Source organism: Nothobranchius furzeri, chromosome 12 (genome assembly GCF_043380555.1).
Source record: "Nothobranchius furzeri strain GRZ-AD chromosome 12, NfurGRZ-RIMD1, whole genome shotgun sequence".
Taxonomy (NCBI): domain Eukaryota; kingdom Metazoa; phylum Chordata; class Actinopteri; order Cyprinodontiformes; family Nothobranchiidae; genus Nothobranchius; species Nothobranchius furzeri.
In genome coordinates, this window is record NC_091752.1 from 11,914,292 (window position 1) to 11,937,098 (window position 22,807).

A 22,807-nucleotide genomic window follows, 5' to 3' on the forward strand; every position below is an offset into this window, starting at 1 on the left:
TGAGCAATCCTTGTCCTCGAGAGCCGCTATCCAACAGGTTTTAGTGTTTTATCTGCTCCAACACACCTGATTCCTGAATGAATCACCTGTTCAGCAGCTCATCAGGCTAAGCAGCAGCCTGTTATTCAACAGAACATTCAAAACAGATGTGTTGAAGATGAAATACAACTAAAACTTGCATGTTAGCGGCCCTGGAGGACCATGATTGCCCACCCCTGGGTAAGGTTTTTGGTTTACTACTGATTTACATCAATGCTGGCACTATAATCTAATGACAGTTCAGACTGGCTGCTGAAACAGTTCATGAATCTAGTGAAATGACTTCATAGTCTATATAGTAGTACTGTACAATATAGAAAAAAGGCTTATCGATAAAAAAATGACATTGATTGGTATCAATAAATATTGAAAACTGTCAAATATATTTTAAGTGCAGCCCTGGCCACCTGAGGCATTTCTTTATGATAAAACCAATTGTTTGTTTTTTTACCGATTTCCTGTTGCAAGCCACCTTTATTTGTTTTTTGCCAAACTTATAAAATGAAAATATTGCAACACTGGTGAAGTACTGTAATCCTTTTATTTATTTATTTTTTGGGACAATTTCTTCCACCTCTCTTAAGTCACATTGCTGTCTACTTAGGTTTGAGAGGGCTGGGTGACAGAGCGGGCTTGGGTATTTGTTTTTGATTGGTTGGGTGTAAGTAATGACTTTAATATGCTATAATTAGAGTCATAATTAGAGTATAATTACAATAGGCTATAACGGACAATGGAAACTTTTATTGAATGGAATTTTTTATTGATCCACTTTTTTTGTATTGAACCATAAGTCTATCATATTGTTATTGAAATATTGTCCAGCCCTACTATATACTGCAAATATTTAATAAACAAAGAAATACACAATGTGTAATCTGTGCCCCCCCCAAAAAACATATATATATATATATATATATATATATATATATATATATATATATATATATATATATTTATATTTATATATAATATATTTATAATATATGTTGAGGGTCTGACCTCATGAGGAAATTACTATGCAGTGATTTTCTCCAAAATGACTGTGCTTAAATTGCTCTGAAAAGCAAATAATCACATCAGCGCCAAGAAACTTCATTTCCCATGATGCTTTGCACACGGAAGCATTGTGATGACGTCACCGCCTAATACCAGAAACACGATCTGCGGGAGGCGGGAGCTTGGACAGCTTTCCCGCGACTTCAAAGACTATAAATCATGAATGAGACAAATAAACCTCGTTCTTGTGCCCAGGATACCTGGCGGTAAGGACACGCTTGTCGAACGCTCCGACTCCCTTGAGCACGCGGAAGCTCTAAGTGCCCAAGTTGAGCCCACGGAACTGCTGGAAACTACACTCCAACTCCATCAGGACCTGACTGGGAACGAGCGGAGCTCCATCCAGCTCTCAGAGACGCTGTAAGTTGTCAAACTCAGCCCAAAAGAAACTTCGTTCTCTTTGTGTCCAGCCCGTTGGAGAAACACTCGTGGGGCCAAAACAACGGGGAAAGCCATCAAACCGACGGACGACGCCAAACTGCGGAGAAACACGGAGAACCGTCAAATCAAAACAGTGAGGGACGCTTCACTGTTCTGGTAATCAGAAACTCATCTCTTTCTCTCATTCTTTCCTTCTCCCGTTTCCTCTATAGTCCAGAATAAGCAATAAACCGCATCTATTGCTTAAAAGGTAGCTTCGTGCTTTCCTCTTTCGTCCCAAACACGTCAGTCGGGTCATTTTGAAAGAATAAACTGCTTATTGATCATCGTTAATATCTTTAGTCGTCAGCTCTGGCCAGGCTGCCGACGAAGTGTTCGGGAAAGTTGAAAACTTTACACATCCAGGTCTCCTGTGGAATGCGAGGGGAGGGGAAGAGCCCCACACACACTCACAGCTCACTCCCCCCACCTACTCTGGGGAAACAAAGATCCATTCATCTCACACACACACACACACACTCACACACACCACACAAACACCTTGAACATTATTTTGAATATACATCCTTTTATTATATCACATGGTTATTATTCATTTATGCCACTGTTTATTCATTTGACAAATTGTTAATTAAACGTTATAAAATTCAGATTTTCGTCTCCAGTAGCTTTGTTGTGTCGAAGAGAAGTCTCTGCTCCGAGGATTCTACGAACTTCAAGAAAGACTGATAAGAGTTTTGGATTCAATTTTTCCCCGGTTAAAGGGGAATGGTGCCCCGTATATCTAAGAATATCTTAATTAATTAATAAATCAGTAAATATTCCCATATTTACAGAATTTATTGAAGAATCCAAAAGTAAGTTAAAGCTTACGAATTGTTCGCTCCTAATAACCCCAACATTAATTGGTGCAGCCCGTGTGAGGCTTGGATACACAGAGATTTTCTATCCGGCACAAACAAACAAATAAATCCAAAGAGCTTGAATTAAAAATAATCAGTTGTTTAGCCTTGAACCAGCAACAGAGTGGTGCTGATTTCGCTGAGCAGGAAGCTGCATCGAACTCTCACCAGTAACTCAGTGCTTCTTTAAAGGTGCAACGTGTAAATTAATTCTGGTTGACCTTTTAGGTTAAAAATTCAGTTTTTCTTTAAAGGAGACATAACATGCTTTTAAGTTATTCCTTTTTACATCTAAATCCTTCAGTTGGGGTCTAAATACAGTAGAACTGCAGTTCTTTGGTCTGATTTCCTCATTATTGTTGCTCTACAGACCCTCATCTACCCCTGTTCTGAGGAGAGTCTTGAGAACGAGCCGTTTTTGGGTACTGTCTCTTTAAACTGGAGGAGGAGCTGTAAACTCCGCCCCCCTCCATAGTGCAGACCTGTACTCTCCTCCCCCAGCCGGACTTTGTAGTTCTATAGAGAAATCATTATTTAGCATAGCAGATTTAGCATAGCATATTAGCATTTTTAAAACATGTGGGGAGGGTAGTTCATCAAGCTGTTTCAAGGCTGCTAACTCTCTCATGCATTTGTCTGTAGTCACTCACACACACCCGTCACTGCCGACGGAGGGACAAGCTAGCAGGCACGTGCGCGCGCACACACACACACACACACACACACACACACACAAGGAATGCTGCTTGCTTATTTATTTCTATAAAAAATGTTTTAAAAAATGATACAGCTCATTAAAACACCATTAAAAGAATACATTTTATTAAGATCTCTATCTATATATATACATACATATAATTATAAATAATTTTATAAGTAGTCTTATTTTATATTGGGTGTCTTAATGGCTGAAAATGGATAAAAAGCAGTTACATTTTAATTTAAAGATTTGAGATTCTAGTCAAAAATAAAGAACATTCCTCCAAATGTTCTTTAATGTGATCATTATAATTCTAATGCTTACAACTTTGTTTTTGTCTGCAATGTGTAGCCTATATCTTTATTAAATGTGTTTAGCTGTAAAGTGGTAATTCTCTCTAATGTGTACAGAGAGGTGGACATCAGTGCTGCAGTGAAATTCCCAAGATCAGTCTGCTTTGCTAACAAATATAGTTAAATCTTACCTGCATTCTAAATAAATACCGTTAGGTGAAAACATCAGTAGGCATTGAGTTATTGATAAAATCCCTAACAGCCAGAATGGAAGAAGTGCATGCTGGGTCATCCTGGATCTGAGCCTGTTCTGTGTATTTACCTACAGGATGCAATAAATGTCTACAAGGCTGAGTTTGGACCATTACATCTAAAAGAAAACATACAATCAGTGATGTTTTTTAATTGTTTACATTAATATACAAATTTTCTAAGTATTAACCTCACAGCAAATAAGTAGAACAATATAATAAACAGGCTTTAGTAGTTAAACGGGCGTTGTGCACACAGGTGCTTTGTGTCTCGGTGCTGGTGGTATCTAGGTCTCAGAGTTCCTGTCCTCCTGCCGTCTTCTGTTGTCCTCAGGATACGGATTGATGTTTCCTGATGATGAGGGAGGGGCAGTATGTGGGCTTCAAACTGGTCCTGGATAACAGTGGGAGACCTCCGTTGTCTGAATGCTGAGATCAGAGGGTTGGTGAGATGCAGATCTTCTCTACCTCATCTAGAAACGGAGTTGGTTCAGGGAAAACTTTTCCAAAGACCAGTTCCATGATGTCATCGTCATATTCTGCAATGATAGACAATAACTTTAATGACATATTTTGTTTACAAGCAGCTTTAGGAAAGTTGTTTCTTTAGCTTTCATGTTTATAGTCACGTTTGTGTTTGTTCACAAGTTCACTTTGCTGCAGTGACTTCATATTCTTACAAATGTAATAAAATAGTGACACTAAAATTATACAAATGATTCCTTATGAAAGGAAGCTCATTAGAGAGCAGTGCAGACAGACTTACTACATGCTGCAGCTGTTTTTGTAGGCCAGCTGCTGCTGAATTTGGGGAAAGTTATTCTGCACACATCCAGATCAGATGGTCGATTACAGAAAATAATGTAATTCAATAATTTCTAAACAGACTAAACAAGTAAAACATCAAATAAATCACTCTGCTGTCATCAGACGGAGTGATTCAGGGGGTGAGGTGTTCTTAATGATGAGGGTGGCTGAGGTGTGTCATCACTCACTTTGGTCTGGTCCAGCTACCATCTCTTTACTGGTGGGTCTCCTTCCTCAGTAGGTGACGTGAAGCTCCAACATCTGAACGTTCTGTGTTCCTTAGAGGAGAAGAAAAGTAACATTAGCAAGCTGGCTAAATTATTTTTTACTAGCATCTCAAGGACTTGGAGAAGCAGATCTTCACTTACCTAAACATCAGACCAGTTTGTCCCAGCTGAGCTCATCAGGGCGTTAGTCTGACAGCCTGTCAGTGAAACACGGCTCCAGTCTTCTGGATGTTGACTCTAAAAAGCAAAGGAACATTTTTACTTTTGTTTTAATTATTTTACAGTTGATTTGATCAGCTTTCCGATGCTCACGCTCATACAGACGGTGAGCTTTGCTGCGTCTGACTGATGCAGAGTTAGTTTTTATATCTGCAGTGAGACAAAAAACTAACCTCACTTCACTCAGAGATTGTTCTTTAAAACTATTAAATCCACTGTGTTGACGCACTTTAATGACTTTGTCACGCTGCATTTTAGCTGATATGGGACTTTATTTACTGGATGCTAAGATTACATCACACTCACGTAGAATAACACACAGGCTCTCTGCTGTTACAATCAGTGGGAGGTTATCATCTGGTGTAAAAGAAGGCGTTGATCAGAAATCACGTTTTATTCCACGAAAATCAGCCAAATCCACATTAATCTGGGTGCTAACTTTACTAGCATACTGTGCTAGCGATAGCAAGCCGGATGCTAACGCTTTAGTGCTGCTAATGCCCGTAAATCTAAAGTAAAGTTTGTCGACATTTTAGAGTGATATGAAGCTTACCGCTCTGCTGCTGTGTCCCGGTGCTGCCACATTCAGATGCAAATGACTCCTTTTAGATAGATGAAGCCCTCAATACTTACTAGCCTGGAGACACGAACGAACGAACCACGCGCACGCGCGCGCGCACACACACACACACACAAACAAACACAAACACACACTACTTTTTCTTCTGTGTTTTTTAGCAGTAGTGTCATCAGCTCCTGGGTTTAAATACTGCCCCACCACCCTTCCTTAAAACGAGGAACAGTTTTGAGCTGTGTGTGGCTAAAATAACCAGACATTCTGCATTTTTCCAATAGGACTACAAAAAATCTTAGCGAGAAGAAAAAATGGCGGATTGGCTCTGTGTTTACCCAGGGCCATTACCATATTTGGTAGTTATCCTGACTAAATTAATTACTGATGTAATAGATAATGTAAAAACTGAACGGGTGGACAAATATGCCCAAAACTTAATTATTAAATATCTAAATAGCAACTCCAGTGAATAATATAAGCCTTTTTGCTCACTTAGACACTTAAAATGTGAAACACACTGTGTTAACGGATAAAAAAGTGGGTTTTTCATGTTATGTCTCCTTTAAAGGTGCAACGTGTAATTAATTCTGGCTAACCTTTTAGGTTAAAATTCAGCTTTTCCTTAAAGGTGCAACGTGTAATTAATTCTGGCTGACCTTTTAGGTTAAAATTCAGTTTTTCCTTAAAGTTGCAACGTGTAATTAATTCTGGCTAACCTTTTAGGTTAAAATTCAGTTACTCATTAAAGGTGCAGCGTGTAAGTAATTCTGACTAACCCTTTTAGGCTAAAATTAACTGCTAATTTAGCGACTTTAACTCACAGTGGCTATTATAACTAACTGAAACCTTCACTCAAAGACTGATAACACCCTGTTTGCTAATATTCTGAAGGAATAATAGCACATTTAACACTGCAAGTGTTGTAAGACGTTGCTACGGCAACGCACCAGCTTTTGCTAAAATACTGAAAGGAATAGTATTTTAAGCGTCAGTCACGGCATTCCGTGCAATTTAAAACGCTAAAACCTGTGCGCACAAAGGTTAATTTAGTGTTTTTATGCTACAAAGCTAGCAGTTGCTGCCCAAAAGGTGCAGCTTGAGCTATCTGCAGAAGCTCTACTAGGCTATTTTTGGTTCGGTTGTTAAAATGGAGGGACAGAGTAGTGAACTGACCAACTCCCAGCAACCAGGTGGCGCTGCGGCCCACGACTATGAACCTGGCCTACTTTCTGGACAAATATTGTCCAAACTGGTCGCGGTTGCTCGAGAACCCGACTACCCTTCTAGGGATTTCACTGAAGAACAGCGTAGCGACGAGCTAGAAGCTGTAATTGATCAAATAGAAAACCCGGATGGTACAAAACCAATCCAGGTTCACTTGGCTAAGTTAGCCCTGATCCTCTATCAGAGAGGACTCCAACGTGGTCAGAAGATCATGAACCTCCAGAGTATGCTAGCTGAAAAACAGCAAAATGGAAGGCTGATCGAGGAAGACAACACCAGCACCGATTCTAGGGAAGATGGGGAGAAGACCCCGCCCCCCTCTGCTGATGACAACAGACAGTGGGAAGGGGGGAAACACCATGACTCTCTGGACGGACGCACGCCGCAGGGGAGAGATGAAGCTTATCTGTCCCAACCTTCGGCCCCGTTCCCTACACACACTATAGGGCATTCAGGACCACCTAGGGGCCGAGGGCAGTTCACCCTCGAACCCCAGGTTGGACCACCACCCTCATCTTCACGGCCTTCTCAATCAGTGAGAAGTCGACCAGCTGAGCGGCACCTCTATTTAGACCGCTCCCCCAGTCTACGAAGGGTGCAAGGTGCCGATTGGGGTTATGCACCCCAAGCTGCACCTCAACCATCCACCCATCCTAGCTACTCCGGTATTCGGCATGCCAATAACCAGCTGCAGGACAAAGCATCCTACGCCAGTCCATACCCGGCCAGAGCGTATTACGCAGAAGCCCCAGTTGAAAGACGCAGGCTGCACTACGCAGACGTGCCCCGGGAGGAGGACCTCCCAGGACACCCACGTGACGTGCCAGCAGCCCGCCACAACATGCCGGACCCCGATTTGGGCCCCAGGAGTCAACATTGGGAGCCCAGAGCACACCAGCGATATCCAGCGCCCTCTGAGACAGACCGTGGGTCAGAGTCAGAAGATGACGCGCCGTACCGTGAGTCAGGGCTCCGTGTACGTCAAATTGAATCGCTAGCTAAAGACATAGAACGCTTTGATCCTAACACCAATGAATCCAACGTCGACGATTATCTCAGGGAGATAGAACGTTGTCTGCTTGATCTTCCAGCACCCTCTTCAAGGGAAAAGCTCAAGCTAATTTGGAAAACCACATCTAGAACGGTGCACGGTTTCATGGAAACTCTACCACCTGACATTCATGATCGGTACTCCTCGCTCTGCCGAGCGTTGAGGGATGAATACGCCACGTATGCAGACTCTGCGTCAGCTACAATGGGGGCCTTCTCCATCAAACACGGGAGGAACGAACCCCCCAGAGAGTATTATCGCCGACTCAAAAGTGCTTATTTCCAGGGTCGAAATGGCCCTGGGCTCGAGGAAGACCCTGCCTTCAGATCCCTGTTCATTCACAACCTGCACGAGTGTGTTCGATCCGAAATCTCAATGTATTGTCGGATGAAAAAACTGACAACTCAGGAGATTAGGAGATACGCTCAACAGGCTTGGGAAGCCGGCGGAAAGCCCCAAAAGCCTGACGCACATCACCGCGTCATGCACCTAGCTCCCGACGCCGAGCCGCGTTTGGAGCTCGAAGGCACAGAAGCTCCACCCACTAAGCCAAAATCTGCTAAACCTAGACCTGCTAAACCGTGAAAGCAGTCCCAATCTCCTCAACAGGGGAAGGGGGGTGCTGAATGGCCGCCTAGGTCTGGACAATCAGACAGGAAGTGGCCCAACCAAAACCAACGGCAGGCAGGTCGGAACAATGGCAGGTTTAAGGAGCGCCGCCCACAGGTAGGTCCCGAACGCGAGTCCGCAGGTGAGTACTTGACCAAAGCCGACCTCCAGGAGATGTATCAGCAGTTCCTAGCTAAACAGAAGGAACAGCTGAGATCTGCAGAAGAAATCCCTGCACCAAAGTCTTCTTCTAAGAAGCCAGACCCAGAGCCAACGTCCGCATGACTAGGCGTGGCTCAAACCCCCAGCGTGGCCAGGACCTACCTGATCAGCTGGGGGAACACTACTGGTAGATCACAGGAGTCTCCTGAAATCTACCCCCCAGAGAAACCTGATACTAAATTTCTGAAGTTCCTTGGTGACTTAACAAACCATGATCATGCTCGCCGTTTGTACTGTAGCACCAACGTAGGTGGATGCATACAAGTTGATGCTCTGCTGGATACCGGCTCAGAAATCACCCTGATGTGCTCCACACTGTTCCATCGCGTGTCTGACACCATGCAGTCGCTCGGGAAACCAGTCCAGGTAGAACCTTGTGACCTGAAAATCACCAGCTACACCCAGACCCGGGAGTGTATCACTCACCGGGCGTGGCTGGACATCACCTTCCAAGACATGACTCTGGTTCACCCGTTTTATGTCTGCCAGCTAGACACTGAACCACTTCTCATTGGTCAGGACCTGCTCGAACGTCTAGCTCCCCTCCTCGACTGCCAGAAGGGTCAACTTTGGGCCCAGGTGGACACACCTAAGCCCTGGAACCCGGATAAAAGCCGACCATCCTCCATTCTTGAAGTCAGCCTAAGTGAGCTGCAAAACCCTTGTTCCAAGGTCATGCCCCTCCCTATGGCTCCCACAGACGATGTCCGCCTGCAAAGGCACGAAACCGCTCCTGGAACTCCGCTCCGCACACATTCATCTTTTCTCTGCTCGCTGAAGAACGTCAGCCTGCAGCCATATGCACCACACATAGTTGGTGGTCTTACCATCAACTGCACCCACATCTCAGATGCTCGCCTTGCTCTTTGGTCGGAAAAGTCAGCCATCAGCCAACAGACGTTTGAACACCTGCGTCAGAAGGACCCCCTTCTTTTCAGTGTGACACGTAGCCACCGGCTCTTGTCAGCCACTTGGCCGCAGAGGCTCCTGAAAGCGCCAGAGGTCTGCTCTCTGACTATCCAACTTGGAGCAAGACAGCTCACACATACATTCAGCATCATACCACAGCTTGATCCACCTGCACTCATTGGAGCAGATCTGCTGGTTCGACTCAGTGCCCAGCTGGACACTTGCAATCAAGTCCTTTGGGCCCGGGCCACACCATCCTCTGAGCCTGGCTCAGAAGGCCCTGAACACTTGCTGTCCGGTCAGACCATTCCACAGGCCTGCCGTGCAGTGGTTGAGGCCAGCACGGTTCTGCCCCCACTGGTCAAAGGAGTGCCTGTTCGTCTGACTCTGATGAAGCATCAGAAGCTGCCAGGCACACAGGCCTTCTTCCAGCCATCACCACACTTCTTGGAGCTCAACTTAGCCGTCTGTGGCACGCCACTCTTGGAGCTGAACAATCGTTCTGCCTACTTGTTGGTCGAAAATCCGACCCGGAGTCCTATCCACATGCCGGCAGGAAAGCCCTTGGGCATGCTGATAGATAGCTCATTCCATGACTTCGAACTTTCAGTCCCCGCGATCGGACAACTTCCGTTGTTCATGAACGACAGACAGGTTGGTGCAGACACATTCAGTACTTTCCCCTAACAAATGATTACCATCAAGCGGCATGAAGCCCTTCCTGAGGAACCCATTTGCAGTGCAACCTTAGATACTGACGGCGGTCAGTGTCTAACGGTTTTTGCAATAAATACTCAACCCTCTGAGTCACCGGTTGAAAGCCCGGAACACCAGAGACCCTCCTCCTCTGAACCTTATGACGGCTTCGAGGCCGAAGTCAGCCAGCAGCTTGACAAAGCGGATGCGCTGGAGTCAGAGGAGCAGAGAGCAGAGCTTAGAAGCCTGTTCTATGAGTTTCAGTCCGTCTTATCCAGGGACTCCCTGGACTGTGGACTCACAAACCTGCACACGGTTCGCATTCCAACGAACCCAAATGCCCCTCCTACTTTTGTACGTCAGTACAAGATTCCCCTCGCTGCTTATGAGACGATCCAGGAGATCCTCGATCAGCTGAAGGAGAAAAACATCATCAGAGAGTGTAACTCCACTTACAACTCTCCCATCTGGCCGGTTCTGAAACCGACTGGGAAATGGCGTCTCACCATAGACTATCGTGCACTGAACAAACAAGTACCTCTCTCCAGGTGGCCTATGATCCATTTAGATCAGGAGCTAGCCAGAGTCAGAGATGCTCGTTTCTTCTCTACGGTTGACATAGCCAACGGCTTCTGGACCATGAAGGTTGAGCCGGCGGACCAGTATAAACTGGCTTTCTCCTTTGGAAATCGCCAATATACTTGGAACTGCTGCCCCTTTGGCTACTCTAACTCACCTGCCGAGTTCAACATCTTCCTCCACAAAGCCATGTCAGATGCTGCTTCCAGAGGGAACCTCATATATGTCGATGACATCTTGATGAGGAGTCGAACCTTCGAGGAGCACCTGGCCGAACTCCGTCAAGTGCTGCAACAGCTTGCTGACGCCGGAGCTAAATTGGCGATTCTCAAGGGACAGTGGTGTCAAACCAAAGTGGAGTATGTTGGACTGCTGGTGGGCCCTAATGGAGTCGAGCCCCAAGCGGGACGCATTAGGGCCATTCAGGACATCAAAGCCCCAGCTAATCTGACTGAACTCAGGAGCTTCCTCGGAGTCTGCAACTACTCCAGACAGTTCATTGAGGAGTATGCTGAAATAGCGAGGCCCCTTACTGAGCTGCTTCAGAACGACACACCTTTCGTGTGGGACAGACCCCAAGAACTCTCCTTCCAGTTCCTAAAACAGAAGTTGGCGTCCGCACCCTGTCTGGCTTACCCAGACAAGGATAAAGAGTTCTACATAGAGGCTACTTTCTCCTCTCACTGCCTGAGCGCTGCTTTGAAGCAGAAACACGATCAGGACATGAGAGTTGTGGCATACGCCAGCAAGCCTCTGAGCAAGGTGGAACTCCAATTCTCAGACTGCGAGAGAGCTCTCCTCTCTACAGTCTGGGCCGTCGAACACTTTCGTAGTTACATCGGTGGACAGAAAGTGATCATTGAAACGTGTCATCAGCCTGTCACCTTCCTAAACAGCCAGCGTCTGCGCGAAGGAAGAGTGTCAAACAGCTGCATTGCGACGTGGGTGATGGTGCTCCAAGGATACAACATTGAGGTCACGTATGGTCAGAACACCAAGCTAGCACTAGGACAAGGGCTAGCAGGCTGTCAGCACTGTGACTCTGACTCCGTCAGGGGCCCCCTGGACACACCTGCCGCAGTCTACCCAACCGCATCCAATCATCGCTACTTTGATGAGAATGTTTGCCAAGGGCTTCCGAAAGTTTACACTGACGGATGTGCCTACCTTCACGAAGGCCAGCTCCGTGCTGGGGTTGGAGTCGTTTGGGTGGACTGTGACACTAAGCAACCAAATCACTACCGATTGGGCCAAAAGTCTAGTCAGTACGCCGAAATTGCTGCAGTGTTGATAACCCTCCAGCAGGCGGCAGCCTTGGACATCACTCAAATAGTCCTTTGCTCAGATTCAAACTACGCTAGACACAGCTTCATTTCTCACTTCCCCATGTGGAAGGAGAACCATATGAAAAACGCCAGGAACAGAGACGTGAAACACTCGGAGTTATTCCTAGCGTGTGATCTGCTCACCACTGAGAAAGGCATAATGGTCTACTGGAAAAAGGTCAAAGGTCACTCCAGGACCCTAGGTCCGGAGAAAGATGGTAATGACGAAGCTGACCGCCTTGCTAAGCTCGGTGCTGACCAGGGAACCTGCTGGGAATTCAAAGACGAGTGGCTTCCACCCAAGGCCGTTCACGAGGTCTGCGCGATTACTCGTCGCCATGCTAAACAGGCAGACGAACCTCGGACCGTTGAGGTACCCGTGTTTCTAGGCAGACAACCACATGACGCGGACCTAGTCACTATGCAGGAACAAGATCCTGACCTGAAGCTCATCCGCGAGCTTCTCCAAAAGGGCCCGATGTCTAAACAACCGTCACCACCTACTGGCGCAAGTCGAGATTTGGTAACCCTGCATCGTCAACTCGCGCACCTGAAACTACAAAACGATTTGTTAGTTTACATGCGTGCAGATCACAGCCCGCCGCGCTGGGTTGTTCCACTTGACCACAGAGGAGTGATGCTTGCCTACGCCCACGACACTCCGGTTGGAGGTCACTGCGGAGCAAAAGCTACCCTCGCGTCACTGACAGAAGTAGCATATTGGCCGTCGATGTCCAAGGACGTTCACAGCTATGTCCAAGGCTGCCTCATCTGTGCCCAGTTTCAACCCTCCCAGCCGCTTGCTAGAGCACCACTGCAACGCAGAGGAATAACCTTCCCCTGGTCCCACCTGCAGATCGACTGGGTTGGACCGGTTCCCAAATCGGCAAGAGGAAACAAATATATGCTAACTGTAACTTGCAGTTTCACGAAGTGGGTGGAGTGCCTTCCAGCGCCAAACGATACAGCCGTCACAACCGCTGTACTGCTGATTAACCACGTTTTCAGTCGATGGGGACTTCCACTCTGCATTAACTCTGACCGGGGAACTCATTTCACATCCAGTGTAATGACGTCCCTGTTTGAACTTCTGGGAGTGGAAGTGAGATTCCACCTTCCCTATCACCCACAGTCATCCAGACAGGTCGAACGGATGAACCGCACAGTCGTCTCCATGCTCAAAAAGTACGTCTGCTCCACTGGGAAGGACTGGGACGTCTAGCTCCCTCTGGTCCTGATGGCCATACGGTCCACTCCACAGCGATCCACGGGGGTTACGCCCTTTGAGATGATGACCGGCAGACTGATGACTCTACCACTGCACCTCCTGTATCACCCAGAGGATGTCAGTGTTGCCACTGCCTATACCGCTCATCAGTATGTGGCAGACTTGAAAACACACCTTAGAGCTACGTTCGCGCACGCTCAGAAGAAACTGGAGACCAACGTAGAAGGCGCTAAAGCCTACTACGAACAAAAGACAACCAGCCGCGAATACGAGGTGGGTGACAAAGTATTCTACTTTCGGTTCGCCCAACCGGCACGCAAAGCTAAGAAGTTCCTGCCCTGCTGGTCAGGACCCTTTGAGATCGTGGCAAAACTCTCTCCAGTTGCATACAGGTTACGCATCACCAAAGCGAGACAGGAGCCTGTCTACAAATGGGTGCATGCAAACCAAATCAAACCCTACGTCAAACCATCCCCGCGGGTACAGAGACCAGACTCCCCGCAGGAGGTAGACGTAGTCTCTACATAGTTCTATGCATGGAAATGGAAAGGGGGGGAAGTGCACGTTTAACCCACTAACATGTACTAACCGACAAAGAACCAGCCCCCCCCCCCCCCCCCCCCCCCCCCGCCGTCACTTTCACTAACCAAGAGAAACTCCCTCCTACAACGCTAACAGGAAGTACTTACTAAAACCTTACAGGGTACTCTTGTAACTGTCAACCTACATTCTGCTCTGATTAATGAATCTCTACGTGCAATCAAGACTTTGTCTGACACCATACATCAGGATATTGTGTACACACGAGTGGTGAGAGATTTGATGCAGGACCTGCTCAGGGAAGTAAGTTCCACGCTAGACAGCTTGGTTGAAAGTCGTATTTCCCCGTACTTACCCCTCTACTGTGCACCTTTCACAAATCCACCTAGCGTACAGCCTAGGTAGTGCAATTCCCATTCACGTTGATGCAGAAAATTAGAACTCGGTTTCCTGTTACATGTTCCCATAATTGTGACAACTCACATCTATAGGTTTAAGTCTATGCTAAACTTTGGTATTTGAAAGGACGGTAGGCATTTCCACTTTGAACTAGAAACCTGGCACACCATCATCTCAACCTCGAACAGCATGACTCAGAGATTGAGATCATGGACGCTTTCCAGGGTTATAACTTTGCCTTCGATTTAGAAATTGACCAACAATTACTGATTGAAGGAACCAAACTCGTTAAGTTCACACAAACCCCGCGTGAACTTACTTTGACGCTACATAGACACAGATTATACCACCTTAATCTGCACATTGGTCGCCCTGGGGATGGGATGGCTCATCACGGCCGTGGTAGCTTATTCCGCCTACAGGCGTGTTAAGAAACTCCAAGATAAGATGCACTTGCTCACCTACGGTGTGCCTCGTAACTGCGTTCGGGGAGACTCCAAGCGTGAATGTACCACACCTGTCTAAAGGGGGTGAGCAACATTTTCTTTGTTATTCTGTAACCCGAAGAGTAGTTCTCATTTTAGTCTACCTCACATATTTATCTGAGTGTTGCAGTATGTCACATTCTTTATAAGCTACACACTGAATGTATGACCTAAGAATGTATTTTATGAGACCTCAAGGTTGCTATGAATTTTCTTGGATGTTATATGTTTTTATTTTTTTTTTTTGGGTTTTCTGTATTTTTGTTTCTTACTTGGTCACATATTAACTAGTGGTTATGTGCCGGCCCAGCTCAGTCTGTCAATGACTCTGTCTGACGCACCAGCACATTGTAGTACCTCTTAGTTTTATGGTCCTTGTTTTAGCCCAAAGACTGTCCTGATCCACCCTTTGGACCAAAAAGGGGGGAATCTTGGGACCACATAGGTCAATGCGCGTTTGCGAACTATGGACCTCGTACATCACCGCGTGCTCCATAAACTGAACTGTATGGCCGGCGGTGAGATGCCTTTGTGTCCCCTCGTGGAGTTAACCGCCAACCGATCTTCCTCCTTCTACACTACTACCTCTCGCATGGACGACATCATCATTGCGTACCACCTGCGTGAGTGGCTTCTTCTCGTTATGCGCGTTGGGGACTATCCCGTTTCCTATCTTTTGTTTTGTGCCTGACCAGGATCAAAGACCAAAGGCGCCAGGATCCAAGACAAAGACCAAAGACAAAGGCGTCCAAGGAGACCAACGTCCTAAGGGACAAACCCACCTGTGCTTCCGACAATCAAGTTGACCTACGTTCATGAGGAACAAACCCATCTGTGCTTCCGACGATCAAGCTTTGGGCGCGATCCCCGAAACCAAAAGGGGGAATGTTGAGGGTCTGACCTCATGAGGAAATTACTATGCAGTGATTTTCTCCAAAATGACTGTGCTTAAATTGCTCTGAAAAGCAAATAATCACATCAGCGCCAAGAAACTTCATTTCCCATGATGCTTTGCACACGGAAGCATTGTGATGACGTCACCGCCTAATACCAGAAACACGATCTGCGGGAGGCGGGAGCTTGGACAGCTTTCCCGCGACTTCAAAGACTATAAATCATGAATGAGACAAAGAAACCTCGTTCTTGTGCCCAGGATACCTGGCGGTAAGGACACGCTTGTCGAACGCTCCGACTCCCTTGAGCACGCGGAAGCTCTAAGTGCCCAAGTTGAGCCCACGGAACTGCTGGAAACTACACTCCAACTCCATCAGGACCTGACTGGGAACGAGCGGAGCTCCATCCAGCTCTCAGAGACGCTGTAAGTTGTCAAACTCAGCCCAAAAGAAACTTCGTTCTCTTTGTGTCCAGCCCGTTGGAGAAACACTCGTGGGGCCAAAACAACGGGGAAAGCCATCAAACCGACGGACGACGCCAAACTGCGGAGAAACACGGAGAACCGTCAAATCAAAACAGTGAGGGACGCTTCACTGTTCTGGTAATCAGAAACTCATCTCTTTCTCTCATTCTTTCCTTCTCCCATTTCCTCTATAGTCCAGAATAAGCAATAAACCGCGTCTATTGCTTAAAAGGTAGCTTCGTGCTTTCCTCTTTCGTCCCAAACACGTCAGTCAGGTCATTTTGAAAGAATAAACTGCTTATTGATCATCGTTAATATCTTTAGTCGTCAGCTCTGGCCAGGCTGCCGACTCCTTTTAGATTAAATAATTTACAAGTGACCTTTTGTTTTTTGTTAACTTTTGAAGTGTTTGAGTTAAGTTTTACTGTGATTCTAAGCCACTAAGTGTTCGGGAAAGTTGAAAACTTTACACATCCAGGTCTCCTGTGGAATGCGAGGGGAGGGGAAGAGCCCCACACACACTCACAGCTCACTCCCCCCACCTACTCTGGGGAAACAAAGATCCATTCATCTCACACACACACACACACACTCACACACACCACACAAACACCTTGAACATTATTTTGAATATACATCCTTTTATTATATCACATGGTTATTATTCATTTATGCCACTGTTTATTCATTTGACAAATTGTTAATTAAACGTTATAAAATTCAGATTTTCGTCTCCAGTTGCTTTGTTGTGTCGAAGAGAAGTCTCTGCTCCGAGGATTCTACGAACTTCAAGAAAGACTGATAAGAGTTTTGGATTCAATTTTTCCCCGGTTAAAGGGGAATGGTGCCCCGTATATCTAAGAATATCTTAATTAATTAATAAATCAGTAAATATTCCCATATTTACAGAATTTATTGAAGAACCCAAAAGTAAGTTAAAGCTTACGAATTGTTCGCTCCTAATAACCCCAATATATATATATATATATATATATATATATATATATATATATATATATATATATATATATATATATATAAACACACACACAAAACATAACATAACATTAGAACACCTGATACTGTCTGTAAAATGTCCCAGTGCTGTTGTACTCCAATATCAGCACTCAAGGAATGTCTCTTGTCCAATCAAATCACTTGGTTAGAACTAACAGTTGTATAATTTAATTTAATTAGCCTACTTATTAATTAGCACAACACCATGAATTACCACCACATTATGTTTGCTTCTTAATGATTGCTAGTTGTTTTCTGCTTGTGAACTTATTCTGATCTTTGTTTGACCGTTAAGTGTGATGAAAACAGAGGAGCGCCAATTTGCAGACGCATGTGCCAGGCAGTTTCTTGATGTTGCTAATCAGTGGGGGATAGCGGACAAAACCAGCACTATTGGAACAGACAGCGCTCGTAATATGGTGGCAGCAGGGAGGATACTGCCATTCGAGCATTTTTCCTGCATTGCACATGTTATTCAGAGAGCTATAGTAGTGTCACTTCGGGAAAGTGGTTTTGATGGCGTTCTGGTCATGTGCCGTAAAGTGGTCGGACATTTCAAACACAGTCCAGCAAACTCAGACGAGCTGAATGCCCAGCAAGCCTCCCTTGGACAGGAACAAGAACAACTTGTACAAGATGTTCCAACACGGTGGAATCCCACCCTTGAGATGGTCAAACGCGTGAGGCGAAACTGAGACGCACTGCACACAACGCTGTCTCAGCAGAAGCACAATCTTGCCCTCCCAACAAATGCTGAATATGAGAAGCTGGCAAAGCTGGAGAAAATGCTGGAGTCATGCAGGTATGGTCTACAAAGACAACGTGTTCATGAATTGGCATACAAGTGCTTTAAAATGTCACTTTTGTATCTAAAAACCACCTGCCCTTAAATGTAATGTGATTAAGAATTTAAAATTTTTTTAATCGGAGTCAAAGGAATTGGTCATTAATTTTTTATAACGCTGTCTGTGTGTGTGTGTGTGTGTGTGTGTGCGCGCACGCGTGTGTGTAGGTACGTCACTGAGCTGCTTGTTGGGGAAAACTACGTATCCTGCTCTGTGGTTCTACCTGCCCTGTGCCACCTCCAGCACGCAATGAAGATCTCAGATGATGATCCTGCCTATAGTGTGCGATTCAAGGCTGCCTTCACCAAGGACCTCAACCAGCGAAGGGAGAACATAAACCTGGAATGGCTTAAGGTATATCAGACACACAAGATAAATGCATTGTTTGACCATTATGATCTAAAAGGGTTCAAATGAATGTATGTGAACTTCTTTGGTTTTTTGAAAATGTTTCACTTCTCATCCGAAGAGCTTTGTCAATTTTGGCTGGAATATGGGAGGGTGAAGCTCATAAACCATAGCTTTATGTTGTTGCTTGTGCTCTGTTCTGTTGTTGTTGCTTAACAAGCAGAAGCTACCTATGCATATGTGCAGTCTCTGTAAAGACTGGGCACAGCTGCAGTTTCTTTCAGTGGATGGAGACACGCCTTGTGGGGGTTTAGACTCTTGAATAGCCCAATAACATCCTCTTCCAGGATGGTTAGTGGCATGTTGTAGGAGGGGGGGCATGCCTTTTGTGAGGAGACTTCTCGGGGCATGGAGGTGTAGGTGACCTTGTTGAAATGGAGATGGAGCTGATGGGTGATGTCCTGGTTGGCTGTTGGGCCATCATAGCGGCAATCAAACTCTTTCTACAGTCACTGATTAGAACTTGTTTAGCCTAAGCACCCTTTACACACAAAAGTCGAGTCGTTAGCTGAGTATTGTTCTTTCAGCCTCTCAGAGTACCTTGATTTAGCATTTTTCACCTCCCTGCTGAACCTGTATTTCGCCTCTTTTGTAGCTCTCTGTTGGGGTTATTAGGAGCGAACAATTTGTAAGCTTTAACTTACTTTTGGATTCTTCAATAAATTCTGTAAATATGGGAATATTTACTGATTTATTAATTAATTCAGATATTCTTAGATATACGGGGCAACATTCCCCTTCAACCGGGGAAAAATTGAATCCAAAACTCTTATCAGTCTTTCTTGAAGTTCGTAGAATCCTTGGAGCAGAGACTTCTCTTCGACACAACAAAGCTACGGGAGGCAAAATTCTGAATTTTATAACGTTTAATTAACAATTTGTCAAATGAATAAACAGTGGCATAAATGAATAATAACCATGTGAGATAATAAAAGGATGTATATTCAAAATAATGTTCAAGGTGTTTTGTGTGTATGTATGTGTGTGTGTGTTTCTAAAATGGAGTCTGTATGCAAGATGGCTGACCCCTTTGTCTGGCTAAAGTGTGGGTGGCAACATGCACTTTAACTTGCAAAGCACTTAGAATCAGTAGTAACTTAACCTTAAATTCACTCAAAACATTTCAAAGGATCATGAAACAACACAAAGGATTAATCACGAATAATATCTTTTAGTTTAACCACGTGGCCAAGCAGAAAACATTTAAAGATACCAAACAATGATCAATAAGCAGTTTATTCTTTCAAAATGACCCGACGGACGTGTTTGGGAACGAAAGAGGAAAACACGAAGCTACTTTTTAAGCAATAGCGCGGTTTTATTGCTTATTCTGGACTATAGAGGAAACGGGAGAAGAAAAGGAGAGAGAGAAATGAGTTTTCTGATCACCAGAACAGCAAGGCGTCCCCGCTGTTTGATTTGACGGTTCTCCGTGTTTCTCCGCAGTTTGGCGTCGTCCGTCGGTTTGATGCTTTCTCCGTTGTTTACCTCCACGAGTGTTTCTCCACGGGCTGGACACAAAGAGAACGAAGTTTCTTTTGGGCTGAGTTTGACAACTTACAGCGTCTCTGAGAGCTGGATGGAGCTCCGCTCGTTCCCAGTCAGGTCCTGATGGAGTTGGAGTGTAGTTTCCAGCAGTTCCGTGGGCTCAACTTGGGCACTTAGAGCTTCCGCGTGCTCAAGGGAGTCGGAGTGTTCGACAAGCGTGTCCTTACCGCCAGGTATCCTGGGCAAAAGAACGAGGTTTCTTTGTCTCTGCTGAAGATTTATAGTCTTTGAAGTCGCGGGAAAGCTGTCCAAGCTCCCGCCTCCCGCAGATCGTGTTTCTGGTATTAGGCGGTGACATCATCACAATGCTTCCGTGTGCAAAGCATCATGGGAAATGAAGTTTCTTGGCGCTGATGTGATTATTTGCTTTTCAGAGCAATTTAAGCACAGTCATTTTGGAGAAAATCACTGCATAGTAATTTCCTCATGAGGTCAGACCCTCAACACTCTCTGTTAGCCTGGCAAGCCAAACTAAATAAATGTATTATTTAGTCTGGCAACGCTCCATTGACGGCTCTCGGTTGTGGGGCGGCTTCTACCGTTGTCTTTCAAATGATCTCCGCATTCCACTGGACAATGAATGTAACATACTCTTGTTTCACTCTGTAGCATTATCCCACCCACCAGGCATATAGAGTGCCCTGATTGGACCACAAAGTGGATAAAGCTCTGTGATTTGCTCACTAACCAGATAGAGCACTATGATTTGCAAAGCAAGAATTTGGTCTAGTTCACTAGGCTAGCTTTCTGTGTCTTTGTTTTTAAATGCAATCTCCTTCTCCATCTTGAGCTGACTGAGTTTGGCCATGGTTTGTCGTTATTGAAATACAGTCTGGTGAGTGTTGGAACAATGCTGGAATCACAATATTTTTGCTCCACGCACAAAATTTTATCCACAAGTGCACGCATGTCTGCGCTCGGCAGGATGTAGACGTGGCCAGAATAAATGAGGAGAAATCACGGGGAGAGTTCAAAGGGTTACAGTAGAAGAGTAGGCATTCTAAATCAGGAGAACAGTGCTGGGAGATTATGGTCACATCAGAACACCAAACCAACTGTTGTTAGTATAACAGACACCTACACCTTTTGGTTTTGCCAGAGAGATCGCTCTTGCAGTCTGTGCAGTGGAAATGAAAGCCATCTGGTAGATTGGTCAAATGAATAGATGAATGAGTTATGAACAAATATGGAGGTTAGATTTGGAAAGTGAAATTTTCATCAATAATAATAATTATGTTTTATTTATTAAAGGTGGCGACTGCCTTAGATCCACGATTTAAGGACCTCAAGTGCTTGCCCAGAGCAGAGAGGGAGCCGGTGTGGGGAAAGCTACGTGAGTTGGTGAAGGAACAAGAACCTACTCTGAAGCCACTCAGGGAGGAGAACCCTGAGCCACCCAAGAAGAAAAGAGCCCTTCTACTAATGGGATCAGACTCAGATTCAGATGAGGAGACACCAGTAGACAACACTGTGGAGAAGTACAAGGTAGAGCCCAGTGCCAATTTAGATCAGTGTCCACTGAAGTGGTGGTCGGAACACACTGCTGTGTATGGTAAGATGGCCCACATTGCCCGTAAATATTTGGGGACTCCTGCCACAACTGTCCCATGTGAGAGACTTTTTTCTTTAGCAGGCCATACTGTATTGTGCAGAAGAGAAGATCTAGTTTGTCACCAGACAATGTGACCAAGCTGGTCTGCTTGAGTGACTGGTGGAAGAAGGAGAAATAGAGCTTGAACTGATTGACCAAATGCTACTGACTGTAAATAGTTAATCATGACTGTAGACCTACAGTGCAGAATTTGTTTAACTGAATAAACAGCTATTAAACACAAATACTTATTGATCATTATTTATTTCCATCATCAGTTATCGTAGTAAAACTGCTTTATCAGTCTGTGATGCATTTTAGAAACAAGTAATACGCCTCCATTCTCAAAGACTTGCTTTTATTCCTTATCTAGGTAGCACACACATATGCCTTTGGCAGAATTTGAATGAGTATATACACACACACACACACACACACACACACACACACACACACACACACACACACACATATACATACACACACACACACACACACACACACACACACACACACACACACATATATATATATATATATATATATACACACACGCACGATGAAAATATCACTCCACGGTCAGCCAAAAAGCTTGAACTATCATCTTTGGCAAAAAGTCTAGTCTTAGTGTAGTATACCTACGGCCCACGTTCAATGACCTCTTCAGCATAATGAACAACCGCCCGATAAATGTCTGCACCAAAGCAAACTGATTGACTTGTGGGATTAAAACATTCTCTGAGTCTTTGCATTTGTTCTCTTTCCAGAGGACAATCCAGTTCAGGTACTTCAATTCCAGTTGGATCCATGTCCATGAGGGGGATCTCCTGGCCCTAAATGAAAACATAATAAAAAAAAAGAAAAAAAAGTGAATTAAATAAAAAATTTAAAAAAACTTGATGACTGAAGTTACAGGGAGAAATTCTTTGTTTAGTGCACTGAAAGTACACGTTTCAATTACCTCCAAATAGTTTGGAGGGTCAACTCCTCTCTGAAGAAGTCCAATTTCCCAGAGTTGGTTTGGGCTGTGATTTTGCTCTGTACGCAGAGAGTGGTTGTTCCAGCTCACAATGAAAGTGTCCAAAGCTGCCTGAATCCGAGGAAGGAACACATACTGGACACAGAAGATGTGTGTAGGGTTGGATGCATCCAGTGTACCCTCATCCTCCAAGCTATGGAGAACCTCATAGTAGATGCTTGTTACCGCAACTGTTGGTCTCTCTTCCGTTAGACCAAGCACGGGTACGGAGTAGATGGAGTTAAACACCTTTTAAGTTGACAGAACGAGGAGACAAATGATCAGAAGTCCATTCACTGTTTCG

The 22,807-nt window shown here is 45.1% G+C and overlaps 2 protein-coding genes across 2 annotated transcripts in view; one reads left to right on the forward strand and one right to left on the reverse strand.

Annotated features, from left to right (window-relative positions):
• Positions 1 to 22,807, reverse strand: part of LOC139062058 (spectrin alpha chain, non-erythrocytic 1-like) — a 610,856-nt gene that overhangs the window by 501,585 nt on the left and 86,464 nt on the right. The window lies entirely within an intron of this gene.
• Positions 18,141 to 21,674, forward strand: LOC139062057 (E3 SUMO-protein ligase ZBED1-like). The gene is made up of 2 exons (XM_070542254.1): positions 18,141 to 18,292; positions 21,146 to 21,674. Exons 1-2 carry the CDS (start codon positions 18,188 to 18,190, stop codon positions 21,578 to 21,580), a joined length of 540 nt encoding a protein of 179 aa, XP_070398355.1. The 5' UTR covers positions 18,141 to 18,187; the 3' UTR covers positions 21,581 to 21,674.